The sequence below is a fragment of the Trachemys scripta genome, chromosome 12, assembly GCF_013100865.1.
Source record: "Trachemys scripta elegans isolate TJP31775 chromosome 12, CAS_Tse_1.0, whole genome shotgun sequence".
In the NCBI taxonomy this organism is placed as follows: domain Eukaryota; kingdom Metazoa; phylum Chordata; order Testudines; family Emydidae; genus Trachemys; species Trachemys scripta.
The window spans coordinates 5,975,490-5,991,847 of NC_048309.1; the positions used below are offsets into that span (position 1 = coordinate 5,975,490).

Consider the following 16,358-nt stretch of genomic DNA (forward strand, 5'->3'; position numbering starts at 1 on the left):
TCGCCACCCCAATCCCAGCTTGTCTGAGAAGCATGCTGTAATGGTCATCACATACAAAGGAACCCACAAAGGGCATCACATGTTACAAAACAGCAACAGCAGCAGCACAGCTAAGGAGAGGAAGTGAGCCGTGCAAAAGGACCAAAGCAGCAGCGGAAAGGCCCAGCTTGACAGAGTTGAAAGTCAGGGCAAGGCTGGTATTGAGAACGAATGGCATGTCCTTAAACACAGCACTCAGAAAGAGGCCAAACAGGAAGTCAATTTTTTGGCACTCTCTTTAGGCCAGATCCACTGCTCTCCTACAGCCCCCTTGTGCCATTCTGGTCGGGCAAGTGGCCATAAAACATTTTTAACTGGCTACTTGGAGATTCCCCTGGTATAAAGTGAGTCTCTCAGTGTCCAGTGGAGCTGGACTGAAGGATCTGGCTCATGGATTGGAGATGCATTCTATTCAATTCCTGTGCAAGGGAGCGAAGAAGGAAGAGTGGGAGATGTATGCAAATTATCATTTAGAGAGGTAAAAAAGATAGATAGATAGATAGATAGATAGATCGATCTTCAGGGCAGGGATTGCCTCTCACTATGTGTGCATACAGTGCCTTGCACAATGGGGCCAGGATTGTCCTGGAATCTCCAGGAATTAAAGATTAATCTTTAATTAAAGATTATGTCATGTAATTAAACCTCCAGGAATACATCCAACCAAAATTGGCAACCCTAATAATGATCCCATCTGGCCTATCTATGATCTGTTGAAGCCACTAGATTCAAAAGTAATACAAATAATAATAAAAAATTCCAACAACTATGGTTTCCTAAGTCATCCTGGAGTCCGAACCAGGAGCTTGACGCCTGAACATTCCTAGTGTTCAGAATGGTTTCCTATTCCCTTTTGAACCCACAGAGTATCTTAACAAACTTAGAGATGCCTTCAGCTATCTGTAAGTAGATCATAGGAACCAGGTGCACACAGAGTGGCATGGAAAGGCAATCAGCCTGTGACAGGAAAGGAAAATGAATGTTTTAATGTCTTTGACAAGCAAGGCTGCTGTTGTACAATGGAGTTTTCTCCTTAAAAGGACTTTTCTCCACCCTGACACATATACAAAACGTCAGCAAGTGGCACCAACCTGGAGACAGGCACTGCCTGTTCAAAACACAAGAATATCCCAAGGCACCAGCTCACAAATCTCATGCGAGTCGAGCAAAGAAAAAGGGTCCTGATGACGTGAGAGTCAGTCACGGTTGAAACACACAAGAGTGAAAAACGAGAGCACCTAGAAAGCTAAGAGAGCAGCCAGGGAGGGTTTAGCATTACTGCTAATGTTACAGCGTTCTGACTGGTCACTTACGGTTAGTGTCTTCTTGATGTATGGAGCCCCGGGGGACAGGAGCTCCTCATTGGTGACAGGCTTCTTTAGCACTGGAGCCAAAGGTGACAGATCCGATTATAATCACGTGTGTAAAGGTTAAATACAATATAATGCATAACAAGGAAGACTGGGAAGTACCAGGCTGGAGAATGGACGCACAAACCATTCAAAGCTTTTCTGTGCAAAAAGCATTCTACAAGAACAGAGCAGGTCTGGGACAAATTCAAAGACATCTTCCTTATCTGTATCGCTTCTATACAAGTATTAGAACTGGCAGGGAAAGTTTCCACTGAAACGTCCCTCTACTTCCCACAACAAAAGAGTGGGGGAGGGCCGTTTAAAACAAGAAAAAAATAGTTTTAAGTTTTTGAAAATGGAAATTAAGTTTCTGTTTTCCAAGGAGAACCTGAAATACTTTGATCAACACAAAAGAATTTGTTTTCTTCAAAAAAAGTGCATAGAAATTAATCATGTTGCAATGTGCTCTAATATATGCACGTATTTACAGAGCCCAGCATTCCAAAGGGCCCTTCTCCTTAGAAAGAAGGAAACACCACCACAAATCTGCAGCTTCTAAGCATGCTGTTTTGGAGATGTAACGAACCCCTTCAAAAAGACAGCCCGCCTCAGAAAACTGTTCTCAAAAGTGGTGTACAAGTAAACATGCTCAAGGGATCATAACTTTAAAACCTTTCTGATATAATAGTGTTTGTTTTTAAACAGAAAGGGTCTGCCCTGAGAGGAGAGGAGGCATACAACATTTCCAGAAAAAAATGGTTTCATTGCAATGAGAGGCGGTGTATAAAAATGTGGCATACAGCAAGAAGCTAGCTTCAACCTTAATTATGGAATGGCAAAGTTAAGGCCTTTCTGGTGCCAAGCCAAGATCACACTGTCATCTGCCCCCTGCACTAGAACAGGAATTGAGCTACTGCCTGCAAGATGAACTTCTTTAGCATTGGTCATGCAATTCTGCCCTTTCCTTTTAGGCCTGTTGAAATTAGCCTTCTTAGTCTCAAGTCTAATGTCATCTCTTCAGCCCTTCTGATCATTAGGTAAGTGACACTGAAATGTGAGACCTCACCTGATTTGGGATTGCATTCAGCTGCTGGCAGGAATCCCAGGCTGGGCGTAGGAGCGAAATAGGGGTTGGAACTTCCGGCAAGAGAGGTGACACTGCTCCTCCGCACTGCTGAGACTATTTTGATCTCCTTGTTGGGCTGGACTGAAAGACACAGATACAACTCCTCCCAGATCTTGGCTAGGGGTGAGCAGACTGGTTTGGCTAGAGTTTGGCCTGCTTTTTCAGCCCAGGTTTGACAGTCAGAGAAGCAGTTCTCCTCCCCCTCAATGCACTCACGTCCATATGCCCTCAGCCAAGGAATTCAGTCCTTACAAATTACCCAGCCCACTTTTGCCGACTCAGGAGGTCTGAGTGATTTAGGAAACTCTAAATCTTCAGAGGATCTCCCTTCACTAGTCTTTACCTAGCAAGGCCTGCGGGTGTGAGGGCTCATAGATTCCAAGGATCCCAGAAGGGACCACTGTGATCATCTAGACTGGATAACACAGGCCAGAGAACTGCCCCAAGATAATCCCTCGTACGTATATTTCAGAAAACCATCCAATCTTCATTTAAAAATTGTCAGTGATGGAGAATCCACCACAACCCTTGGTCATTTATTCCAGTGGTTAATTACACCCACCATTACAAATGTACATCTTATATCCGGTCTGAATTTGTCCACATGCAACTTCCAGCCATTGGATCATGTTATACCTTTCTCTGCTAGATTGGAGAGCCCATTATTAAATATTTGTTCCCCACGTTGACACTTATGGACTGTGATCGTCACCCCTTAACCTTCTCTTTAAGCTAAATAGATTGAGCTCCTTGAGTCTATCACTACAAGCATGTTTTCTAATCCTTTACTCATTCTTGTGGCTCTTTTCAGAACACTCTACAACTTATCAACCTCCTTCTTGAGTTGAGGGCACCAGAACTGGACACAGTATTCCAGCAGTGGTCGCACCAATGCCAGATACAGAGGTAAAGAGTAGGAGTATTTCTGCTTTTACTTGAGATTCCCCTATATACACATCCCAGGATCGCATTAGCTGTTTTGGCCATAGTGTCACACTGGGAGCTCGTGTTCAGCAGGTTATCCACTACCATGTACCCCAAATCTTTTTCAGAGTCACTGCTTCCCAGGATAGAGTCCCCCATCCTGTAAGTACGGCCTACATTTTTTTGGTCCTAGATATATACATTTAGCCATATTAAAGTGCGTATTGTTTGCTTGAACCCAGTTTTCCAAGCAATTCAGATCTCTCTGAATCCGTCCCTGGTCCTCTTCATAATTTAGAACTCCCTCACTTCGTGTCTCATCTGCAAACTTCATCGGCGATGATTTTCTGTGTCCTTTCAGGCCACTTGTAAAAATGTTAATTAGCATGGGGCCAAGAACCAATCCCTGCAGGTTGCTGGCAGAAGTGACAGCAGGAGCTTGGATACCAGCCAGGTCTCATCCCCAGGAGTTAGATCCATTTGCCTGCTTCTCATGTTGCTCTCCTTGTTTCCTGCTTCTCACTTGACCCCTGCAACTCAGCATAGCTGACATCAACCCCAAGCCATAGGAGCCCAGATTTTTTTTTTTTTAATCTAAAAGCTGAACTGGAAGCAGTGCAAGATTCCCTTTTGCTATGGGTAGGAGGCCTGTCGGGTCCTTTAAATCAAAAGGATGTGCACAAGAGATTGCTGGATCAGAGGTGCTTTAACAGCAGCCCCCCTCAGGTGATGTTTGGGGTCTGCACTACTCAGGAGGTTGCAATGATGATCCGGGAAACAAGTGGTCCCTCACAGAGGAGACTTTAGCTGTTCTATTGGGAAGGGGAAAACCAAGGAGCAGAGATACTTGAGTTGTTTTCCTGAGGGTGTGAGGGGAGAACATGGGGAACAGAGCAAGGAGCTGCCAGTCCCAGGACATTGCCCGACACCAGCTCCTTAGGAGGGGCATTCAAAACCAGCAGCAATGCCACCTGCCCCATACACAATCTCAGTAGAAGCAGCACCCCCTCCAATCTCACCCCTGCCCCAGCATCCCTGATTACCTGAGAGGAAGCTGGAGTTGCCTTGCTCCGGGTTGAGCTTGCGGAGGCAGAAGGGGCTGTCAGGACTCTCTGACAAAGCCCGGGGCGAGTTCTCGTTGAGCAGTTCTGTGAGCCGTCGCCTCCGGCGGAAGTTGATCCGGAACTGGTAGAGCAGGTTACTGTCAAAGAAGTGGTGCTTGCCGGAGACTGGGAAGAGAACAGGAACGGGTAGGGTGGCCATCAGGGGTCTCATAGCAAAGGGGAGCTACATCTTCGCCATTGAGCAGCAGGGGTGGAGGAGGAGACCTGCTGCAGTGTTACCAATGCACCATTTGCAGTGTTACCAGTTCTAGTAAGTGTCACAATATTTGCTGTTTTTCTTTTCTTAAATCCCCAGCTCCTGGAGTCATGTGAGGAGGGGAGCAACAGAGGGTCCTGTGGCACCTTTGAGACTAACAGAAGTACTGGGAGCATAAGCTTTCGTGGGTAAGAACCTCACTTCTTCAGATGCAAGTAATGGAAATCTCCAGAGGCAGGTATATATCAGTGTGGAGATAACGAGGTTAGTTCAATCAGGGAGGGTGAGGTGCTCTGCTAGCAGTTGAGGTGTGAACACCAAGGGAGGAGAAACTGTTTCTGTAGTTGGCTAGCCATTCACAGTCTTTGTTTAATCCTGATCTGATGGTGTCAAATTTGCAAATGAACTGGAGCTCAGCAGTTTCTCTTTGGAGTCTGGTCCTGAAGTTTTTTTGCTGTAAGATGGCAACCTTTACATCTGCTATTGTGTGGCCAGGGAGGTTGAAGTGTTGGAACACTTGAATGGCTAGCCAACTACAGAAACAGTTTCTCCTCCCTTGGTGTTCACACCTCAACTGCTAGCAGAGCACCTCACCCTCCCTGATTGAACTAACCTCGTTATCTCCACACTGATATATACCTGCCTCTGGAGATTTCCATTACTTGCATCTGAAGAAGTGAGGTTCTTACCCACGAAAGCTTATGCTCCCAGTACTTCTGTTAGTCTCAAAGGTGCCACAGGACCCTCTGTTGCTTTTTACAGATTCAGACTAACACGGCTACCCCTCTGATACGTGAGGAGGGGAGACTCTCAGCTTTCATTAAAAAACAAAATGTGAATTTCTAACCCACAGGGTTGCAGAGAAAAGCTTGAAAACACGACCCCATAGAAGCTAAAACCAAACCTAAAGCTCAGAAACCAGAAGGCAAATAGGAGGAGCCCAACAATCGTTATTTTTAAAGCCTCGGTCTTTTGGGGAGCCTGATTCAGGATTTTTTTTTAATGCTCAGGATTTTCAAGACAGGGTGTGTTCTTATTCCCCTTTTCAGTATCACAAGGGTCTGGTGGGGGAGGAAGCTATTCCATTATCAAACCCAGCCATAGGATGCAGTCTCATCCCTTCTCCTCCCAACCCCCCGCCTCTCCAACAGCCAGGCATGGCAGAGTGTGGGACTACACTTCCCACAATGCTTTGCACTGCAGGAGCACACCAAGGTAATGTTGATAATGTCAAGTAAAAAACATTCCAGTGAAAATCCCACAGTCCAGTAAGGCTGGGGTTATTACCAGCTAGAGTTCGGTTTATTGGTGGTACAGAAATAACTGACAGGACGTTAAATTGATAACCAATGAGGCATTTCCTCATTGGCAAGAATGAGATTTTTTCCCCGTTGGTTTGAGGAGGAGGTGGGAGAGAAGTGGTGCTGCTCTATGAGTGCTGTTTACCGCCTCAGAGCGGTGAAAGAGTTAACACCCTTTCCCAGAGGAATGGGGGCAGCATTGTCACAGAGCCATTGTCTCTCTGTACAAGCAAATTCAGAGCTTGTCTCTGCAAGCTGGGGTGCTGCATTTTCACCTGCTCCGCAGTAACTCGCCGGGTAGACGAGCCCTCCGAAATATATGGCCTTAGAAATGGGCCAGATATTGAACGAGCCCCTCCACTTCAACAGCCTTATTTCTTCATTTATAATGTTGGCGAGGAATCTCAGCTCTGATCTCACAGAGCGTATGCACAAGCAGGCTTCAAGTGTCTTGAAATCCAGATGTGAATCCCAATTCTGTGGCTTGGGAATGACACTTTGAAGAGATGCCAGAAAAAGTGACTCAGATTCCGTCTCAAACATTCAAGGGTGACCCCAGACTGCCCGGGCCCCTCTTCCAAAATTAGAACTAAATGGACCCATTGCTATCTCCGAGTAGAAACTAGCACTCGGCACATGACCAGCATTTGTTACTTGTTATAAATGAGGGTTTGTTCCAAGCAAAGCATTAATAGCTAGCCCCATCCGTCACCTTCCTTCCCCATCTCCAGGCACTTCGGCTTACCATGCTGAATGATCCCATGTTCCAGCAGCGCTCGGCCCAGCTCCACAGCTTCCTTTCTGTTTGCTGTCTCCCCTTCCTGGATGAGCCAGTCAATCATTTCACAGCCCAGGAATGTCCTCTGGTACTTCACAGAATTCTCCTCTCTCGCCTTCAGTATGGAGTCTTCTACATTGATCAGCCTGGCACAGAGAAGAGACATGCCAAGGGGTAAGGAGCGGGATGGACCGAGAAGAGTGATCTTTTCTTTACCCCTATAACTACACAAGCACCTTGGCAGGAACTAAAGCCAGCTGAAGCATTGGTTGTCCCACCTGTCATGAGCAGAGAGAAAATAAACAGTGGGGGGACCCAATACATGTTGCTACACCATAATATGCTTGATTATGTAACTCCAAGTGTCAGACTTTTCCCCTCTCGAGCCATTAGCTCAGGGCAGTTTTTGGAATGACGTTGTTCCCATGTCAGAATGCTGTATGTGGAGGACCTAGAAGATGAATCCCATGGTAACATCAAAGCCAGTAAGAACCACAAAGGCTGTCTAGGATGTTTCATGGATTTGATTGGGGTTTAAAGGAGGTGGGCATGCTGGAATGGGTGAGAAAAAAAAGAAGTCCTCAAGGAAAGGAAGACTCTTGCCCAGCATGGAGACATGAGAGGTAAACAGAGGAGTCTGTCCAAGCTTCTACTTACAATTCCACCATAAATAAATACTCACTGAGCTCTGGTTTATAAGGCTACAGGGGCTGAAAGTGCTGCCGTATGAGGAAGGACCAAAAAACAAAGCCTACCTTGGCTGCACAGTGATGGAGCAGTAATAATTACCTAAGGATTTCGAAGGTGTGGACACCATGAAAGGTGAACTGCTTAGGGGGAACAGCTAAGGGTGGCGAGACAAAATTAAGAAAAGGAACATTGTAGGCTGAACAATAAGGTAAGCCTCCAATGAGTGTACTTTGTTTGCCCAAGAAATCTGCACTGGTTTAACTAAAGGGGCAATTTTAAACTGAATTAAGCCAGTTCAAACCCTTATGTAGACACTCCAGGAATCAGTTTAAGCTAAGGCAAAATAAATATCTACACAGCCTATTATGGTGGCTTACCCACATCAGTTTAAACCGCTCCTTTATTTAAAACTAGTGCAGCTTTCTCATATAGAGATAGCCATTGGGCTCCCAAGGGAAATGGCAAAAGCCCCATTGCTTAAGACAAGTAAGGTGAGAAAAAGCACTTTTAAATGAGATGTTTAACCCACATGATCAGAACCTAAATTCTAGGTCTCATTCAAAACACAACTGAGGAGACAGGTGAGTCACTCAATAGTTTAACGCACAGTGGAAAACACCAGCTAATTCCAAAAAGATTAGCTGTAATGAGCTGTGCAAGTAATTATAACAGAACCCAAAGCCAAGTTAGAAAGGCAGCGTGGGAGTTTTGCTTGTTTCAGGTGAACCCATGCAAAACGTGCTCCTTTCACGTGGATTTGAATCAAATCCAGGCAAAAGAGTGTGGTTTCAGCTCAGCCAATTCAAGGTCAACTCAAAGCAAGACAGAGCATGAGAGGTAAAAAGTTACAAAAGGTTCCTGTAACCCCCTGAAAAGCTAAACTCCTAGAAAGGGCACAACTTAAATGCAGTTAAACCCGCGGCTTCCTGAATTCCGGAAGTTTAAAACTGATGTGTCCACAAGAGGGTGCCCTAACCCCACATATGCAAACAGCTGGATCCCTTCAGAAGGCATTTCTTAGGGCTTGTCTACAATTGAAATGCTACAGCTGTGCCACTATACCACTTCAGTGTAGATACGCCAAAGGAGGGGGGAGGATTTTTCGTGTCAGCATAGACAAATCACCTCCCAAAGAGGCGGGAGCTAGGTTGATGGAACAATTCTCCGTCCACCTCATGCTGTCTACAGTGGGTTAGATTGGCTTAACTACACCACTCAGGGGTGTGGATTTTTCTAGCATAGACCAGGCCTTATGCTATTTTGTTTAGGAAAAAGCACAACAACAGAGGTATTGCCTTAATCTGCTAATTTCTGACAGATTGAAATCAGAACGTGGGCCCAACAGAGGACAGACAGCACATGCTGAGTTCTGCACAAGTTTGCCCAAGGGTGGGTTCTCACTTTAGCTGCAGTTTGAGATTCTGACTGCTAGGTGCTTAGCCGCAATAGAGCATTAAGATGAGCGAGTGCTTGAAACAACCAGGTACAGAAGTGATTTAGGCCTGGCCAGGGGGGCACCGGAACAGGAGGGCCCAGAGGGCCCATGGCCCTTCCACTTTTTCCGGCCGAAAGTATGAGCGACAAGGGGAGGAGGGGGCGGAGAGGAGCAAGCGGGGGTGGGATCTTGGGGAGGAAGAGGCAGTGCAGGAGTGGCGCCTTGCAGGAAGGGAAGCGTGAAGGTGGGTTTGGGGGTGGGGGGCACAGTTCAAGTGCCTGTGTAATCCCTGGTGTGAACATGGCAAGTTTGACGGGAGAATTCTTCCATCAACCTAGCTGCAGCCCCTCGGCGAGATGGATTCACTACGTCCATGGAAAAACCGCTTCCGTCCATGCAGGAAGCAGCCACGTGACAGTGCTACAGCAGCAGAGCTGCAGTGCTGTACCGCACCGCTGGAGCACTGACATACCCTTTGTGGTGAAACGAGTTTAAACACAGGACTGGAGCTGATTCTAGGAAGAGACCATTTCCGAGATTTAGAACTAGAGGGGGTTGAAAAAACAAAACAAAACAAAAAAACAGTCATTGAGATAGAAAATTGCTTCCCTCCCTAAATGAGAACTGGTGTCAGTTGTGATTTTTTTTTAATGGCAAAAATAAAATCTATTTATTTCTCCCCTCTCCCCTGCCTCCAAATTTTGCCACTAGAAAAGGGGTGGGGTGGGGACCAAGAAGACAAAAAGGTTGGGGGGGTGATAGGTTTTCAAAATCCAAAAACATTATGGCTGTTTTGCAAAATGCATAAAACAAAAACAAAAAACATGGAAATTTGGAAAAAAGTTACAATTTTTCAAAGTTTTCCAAGACAAACTACTAACATTTTTCAATCTGCTCTACCAAGAAGCCAAGGAATGCTTCACATGACGGGAGATGCCAGCAACAGCATCCAAGTCCAATGCAGGAAGGATGGTGAGGATCCCTGCTGGTGTAAGGCCAGTGTTTTGCTCAGAAGAGAATAATTAGTGTGATGAGATTATACACAACTTTTGGAATTTAGATCCTCAATTCCAAACCAAGCCTGTCCAGGGTTTCATTTCAGGCAGAATAGTTAGCTTGCATATAGCTTTTCTATCCTTTTTTGAAGCACTGTAAAAGCATTGATCATATAAGACAGCCCCTGCAAGGTCGGTATTTTCCATTCCCATTTAACAGGAGGGAGAAAAATAAAAACACAGAAATTAAGTGATTGGCTTAAGGTCAGCATGAACGAGAAGTAGCCTCAACGTCTGGAACGCCAGGTTCCCGGCCCTATCCTGGGGCCACTAGAACATACTGGATAATTGATAATAATGGAAAGAAGGGGGAGCGTTGTGGTTAAGACATGTGATGGGGACTCAGGAGATTTGGAATCAGTTCCCAGGTTTGCCACAAACTGCCTGTGTGGTCCCCCTGTTGGTGCATTGGCTGGGCCATCCGGATCTAACAGCCCAGAAACACCCATCCCCTTTTAACCGTTCCCACCTTACCAGAGCTCTGCTTCCCCACACCCACAAAAGAGGGCAACAACACTGACCAGCTACTTATGTTCTGCCTTCCAGTCCTATTAAGAGGCTTACTGGAATGCAGAGATCCAGATTCTCCAACCAATTTCCCCAGTCAGAGCCAGAGAAGAAGCTGGTTTTTGACCTGGAGGAGTAATTAGCGAAATCTCCACACACAGAGAGAACCCATCTTTGTGTGTGTGTCTGTGTCTCTCTCTCCCCCACCGCCGCTCAATGAAAGGAAGCCGTCCATGGAATCTAAACTACTTATCGGAGCACCCACATTACCATTAGGGTGACCAGATGTCCCGATTTTATAGGGACAGTCCTGATTTTGGGGTCTTTTTCTTGTATAGGCTCCTATTTACCCCCCCCACCCCCATTGTTCACACTTGCTGTCTGGTCATCCACATTATCACAGTATCTTAGGATCTCACAATCTTTAATGCAGTTATTCTCACAATACCCCTGTGAGGCAGGACAGTGCTGTTATCCCCTTGTACGGGGGGAAGTGATGCAGAGAGAGTCTAACTGATTTGCCCAAGGTCACACAGGAAGTCTGTGGCAAAGCAGGACCTCAAACCCAGACCTCCCAGATCCTAGGCTAGCACTTTAACCATAGGCCAGAATCCTGTATTCACTATCAATGGCTCCAAGTCGAGAAGTCCAGATCTGGATTTGAATGTGAACTTCCCCCAGAGCGGCAAAGAGTTCCGATCCTGCATTCCAGTTCACAGCCATCTCTGAACTCCAGTCCTGATGGTCCTGCTGCTTTGCTGCAGTGAGAAAGGCAGCAAGAAGTCAGAGCTGGAGCTACCAGTTGATGCTGTGGAGCAAGAGAAACATTGGCAACGGTTCAGCTCCCTGGCTCTGGAGAAGGCAGCCAGCAGACTGCGCGGTGATAGACCTTTGAGGGAAGGACTCACGTACGTCTCATAAAGGCTCTGCCCCCTCAGGAACACCTTTACATCCTTGTTGAGAGGGAAGGTCCCGTCGTCCTTGCGGAAACGGTAGAGCAACTTGGCGTCCTTGTAGTCCGAGTGTTCATCACAAACTGGAAAGAAAATCAAAACAGACAGCGTCAGGACTGCAGGTTTAAATACTACCCCATAATGCATACACTAGAGCTGAGCTCAGAACTGAGCAAAAAGCCAGTTTTCAGTCATTTAGGACACCGTGGCCCAGTTTCCAGACCTCCAACTTTATGATTACTACAATGAGCTGTATAGAATCCAGGCAGCCAGTCACATGCACCGAACTTTGCTTGAAGGAACTGGAGTAAGTTCTGATCCTGAATACTACACTTAGAGCTCTCATTAGATGACTGAATGGAAAAAGCAGAATTTTTTTTTAAGTCTACATGTTGCAGTTCACCTACAAGCTTAAAAAAAGAAATGCAACCCTCTTCTAGGGCTGGTGCGTTAAAAAGCCAGTGCTACATTTAGAGAAGCTTGGAGAGGGTGGGGGAGATGTAACAGCCAAAAACCCATTAAATTGCCTCAGAATATTTACATTCCTCTTCCCCTATTGCAGATGCTTTGATTTCTAACTGCAGCTATAAAAGAGATTTTTCCACACAATCAATCTGCATCCACTCTTCCCGATTCATTCACATGGCAATTCATCAGGTCTGACATCAGATCTTTAAAGTTAGGTGTATGCAAATACAGCTACCTAATTTAAGGGACCACACCTCATGTGCGCGCACACCTTGGGTATTTGTGCATTCCTCATTTGTACATGCCCGGCTGGTAGGTGTGTGCAGACAGTAATGTGCAAATATGTGAGATGCCACTGAAAGACAATATGGTCACAGAGACAGACCACTGTTCTAAGGACCTGGGAGATCTGAGTTCAGCTCTCCCACTGACTTACTGTTTGAACTTGAATAAGTCACAGCATCTCTCTTCCTCAGTTTCCCCTACCTGTAAAATAGGGATAATACCCATTTAGGGAAAGTGCTTTGAGATCCATGGTGAGCTTGCACTAAGTGGTAAGTAGAGCAGGTCAAAAGTTTGGGAGGAGTTGTTTGTGTCAAAAAGGTTTTTCCCTGTTGTAAAAAAAGTTTTGTTTTAGTATGAAGAAACAACCTATTAATAAAAAAGAAACACAAAAACATCCCCCCGCCCCGCAAGGAGGAGGAAGATTTTTTTCTCTAATGAATTTGGGGGGGTGGCAGGGGAGGAAGAACTCATCAGAAATTTTAAAAAGTTGCCTTTCGAAGTTTCATATAAAAAATTTCACAGAAAGTTTGGAGTAAAAAACAAAATGTTCATTTCCTTAGGAATGTTTGGTAGAACTATGCCTGCCTTTGGTTGACTGGCTCTAGTGCTAAGTGTTATGGTTGGACTTAACTTAAAAAACGTGCTCCCTGAATTGCCTTCATGGTGACAAACTGCACTGCCAGATGTGTCAGGCAGGAGGAGGACTAAGGGGGTTTTGCCCATTTTTTGACTAGTTAATGGTGTTACAATCAGTTTCATGGGAAGGAGAGGGATTAATGGAAGTTAATATGCTCAGCGCCTTACAGGCTGGAGCCCATGGAAAGAAGACGCACTTTTGCAGCTTGAAGGCCTGGCGGATAATACCCAATTTCCAATCCAGTCCAGTGTATGATAGTCCCTAGTTCGCTCATATCTCACAAGTAAGCAATGCATTTCGTGGTATTATTCTTGCCCCTCTCAAGGATGTTGGGACTCGGCGAGGGGAGGGGGAATGGATTTTAACTACCAGATTCCTGGCAGTTCTCTCCACATGGAGGTGAGCAGAGAGCCCTCTTACTAGAGGACTAAGAACAAGAAATGATCCCGAATCAGGAAATAAAAAAGTCAGCCTCATGCATTAACCAGGTGATTAAACAGAAACATGGAAGGATGACGTCTTTGGTGACCAAAAGCTTCGCTCCTGCCCAGCGTTCCAAAGGCTTTAATCAAATAATGGGTTTCTTTGAAACTGTCAACCTGGTGGTGAAAAAAAAAAAATAGCTGGAAAGATGGAAAATAATCAGATTTAAGTGTTAATGGTTAACCCTGAACTAATTGCTGCTACTTTATGCTGCTGTAATAAAGCGCAGCAACAGAGGGCATTTTTATTCGTGGCAGCTTAACGTACAAGGCATTAATCTCGCATCAGGCAGCCAATGACAACAGATAGAGTGTTTGCGTTGCGGTGGTCAAGGGGGTTGTTTCTAAACTCCACTGCCAAAGAGGGGTTGAAGTCAATGAACGCTGCACCTGCCTTCCACCTCCTCAGCTCCGATAAGGAGAGCATAAATGCAAACTCCAGTGTTACCACAGCTCGGGTTGTTAAGGATTTAGGGGCTGAGAGCTCCCCTCCTGTTTAAGCACCTAAATGAAGTGGGCAGATTCTTCATCAGAGAGCAGTAGCGCCCACGGAGAACGATGATATGTTATCCTCTCTCCCTTCCCCCGCTAATATCAAGAGCGATGGATGAAGGCTCTTCTTGAAAATCTGGCCCCTAAAATCTGGATTTTCAGCCTTCATTTTATACCCTCCCCGATTTGGATCTGCCCAGTCACTCCAGATGTCATAGGGTGAAAAATTCTTCTTAACAAGTCTGAAAGACTAACTTACCATGGGGCCTGCCCCAGTCATTTAGCACAACGGATTTGCCACTTTGCACTAGGTGCCCGGGTGTTACAAGCAACAGCTATTTAAATTCACCTTTGATTGTCATTTCAGTAAAGAATTTACATTTCCACAGGGCCTTCCATCCTGAAGGGCCCCAAAGGTGTTAGCTATAGTCACAAGATCACTAACATGCAGCTACTTCTGGGGCAGAGCTGGACAAGAACACAAGACAGGTACATTTTTCCAGAAACATTAACTACACCCACTCTAACTGTGCACACACACGGTATACTGCACCCTCAATTAAGTCAAACATGTTCTCTCTTGATCGTTTGGAGGGAAATTGGGGGTTTTGGTGACAGGTTTTTCCACAAAAAGAAACGCATTTCCTTTCCACAGAAGATTTTGTTTTTTCACTGAAAAATTTTAGCAGAAAATGTAAAATGTTGATTAAAACAAATGGGGCACATTTTTGGTTTTTTTGGCATTTCACCTAAAACTTTCTGTGGGGAAAAATGTTCCAGACTAACCCTCAATTTACAGACACTTCTTTGTAATTTTTCAGCCAAGAGGAAATCTGCATGGTCATTTTACAACCCTCCTTCCAAAACCAGAGGTTAAAATCATGCAGGCCTGAAAGAGAGAGCGGTGTCCCTTGTTCAGAGGGTGGATGCTCACCTCTGGGTGGGGCGTGCAGAAGGAACAAATAGCGACCCGTGAATAAGGTCTCGCATAACATCTAGCACTTCCTGCTGCTAGTCAGCCCAGAAATATGCCACAAGCAACCTCATACAGAGAGAGAGAGAAATTTGGGGCCTTTTGCTTCTGACAAGAACCAAGAAAGGTGAGCAAACGCAAGCTGGAGTGAGTCACCACAACTTCTACAAGCCTCAGAAAAGGCTGAGTGTGAAGTGAAGACTAGAGGAAGAGGGGTTGGGAGAGTGTTCAGGCCAAACTAGCCATCACCTCCCCCACAAAACAAGAAAACTCTGAATTCTTTGGACACACTGGACACAGCTCTTAAAAATCATCTTTTTAGACTCCTTTCCCTCTTTGTGGCCGACAACCAGACTAGAGAGGCAGGATGCTCGGAGAAAGAACCAGACAATCCTTTGCCTCATGGACTCTCTGCCCCACAGACCCTGGAGCTCCCCTCACCACAGCCCAAGGTTTTGCTTGTACATGCTGTCCCAGACTGCTGGAAGAAGGCACCCTCGGAGTCTGTGTTTATTTTGGTTTCAGCCAGCATCGGGCTCTGTGTGACATACACAAGCCAGCCTTGTGTAGCTCCTGCAGGGGAAACAGGCCTGAAGTATATTCTGCCAAACCGTTGGCTAAAAGCTGAACATTCAGGCTCATTCAGCAGAAGTCGCCCTTGCTCGTCCCCTGACCATTTGCTCTCCGCTGCAGATTTCACCTTTGTTAAGTGTATCGCAGAGCGGGCGCGTCACTCAACAAGTTCACTCGGCTGGTCAATCACAGAAACGTTTTCCATTCCCTCAAGTGCCCTGCGGTTGTATGACCTGGGTCCATGCCTTGGACACTAAGGACAGACATTACATCCTGCAAAGTTAAGCAGCAGTGCAGAAAGACTTCAATGAAGGCAAGAGATCTGGCAGCAAAACCTACATTCTGTGTGCTATTAAAGAGAGAGGACTACTCATTTAAATAAGCACAGAGAGAGTAGTTTGAGTCTCTCCATAAAGATGCAACAGAGGGTCCTGTGGCACCTTTGAGACTAACAGAAGTACTGGGAGCATAAGCTTTTGTGGGTAAGAACCTCTCTTTTCAAAGGTGCCACAGGACCCTCTGTTGCTTTTTACAGATTCAGACTAACACGGCTACCCCTCTGATACTTAACTCCATAAAGATGGTTCTAGCATCAAGCAGAGGACCTCAGATGCCCCAAAGCTTGGGTCTGATTCAGCTATGGGGTTTTGGCTTGGCCCATTATAAAAACCAGCAAATAGCTGCAAAATGTGGATGTATATTCCACACTCAGTCACAAGGGTGTGTATAACTAGGGTTTGGCTTTAAGACCAATGGACGTGGTAGATTCTCCACACTTGGATTCTACCAGTCATGACCGAGGGTCTGGATGACACGCTCCAGTTCAACCACCAGTTATTGGGCTTCATGCATGAATCAATGGGTGAAATTCTGCATTATGCAAGAGGACTGCATGGGCCCTTCTGGCCTTTTGTTGTTCCAGGAAGGGAGAGAGCAAGCTCATTTTTTTTTTTGCCGCTTAAAAATAA

At 45.7% G+C, this 16,358-nt stretch overlaps 1 protein-coding gene across 2 annotated transcripts in view; it reads right to left on the reverse strand.

Moving 5' to 3' along the window:
• The window catches only part of LOC117885347 (DEP domain-containing mTOR-interacting protein-like), a 37,014-nt gene that overhangs the window by 3,784 nt on the left and 16,872 nt on the right, over positions 1-16,358 (reverse strand). For both annotated transcript variants that reach the window (XM_034786660.1, XM_034786659.1), the window contains exons 3-7: positions 11,440-11,563; positions 6,808-6,986; positions 4,485-4,670; positions 2,458-2,598; positions 1,353-1,423 (exon numbers count right to left, since the gene is read on the reverse strand). In XM_034786660.1, the coding sequence (XP_034642551.1) occupies positions 1,353-1,423; positions 2,458-2,598; positions 4,485-4,670; positions 6,808-6,986; positions 11,440-11,563 (701 nt within the window). The remainder of the gene's footprint in view (positions 1-1,352; positions 1,424-2,457; positions 2,599-4,484; positions 4,671-6,807; positions 6,987-11,439; positions 11,564-16,358) is intronic.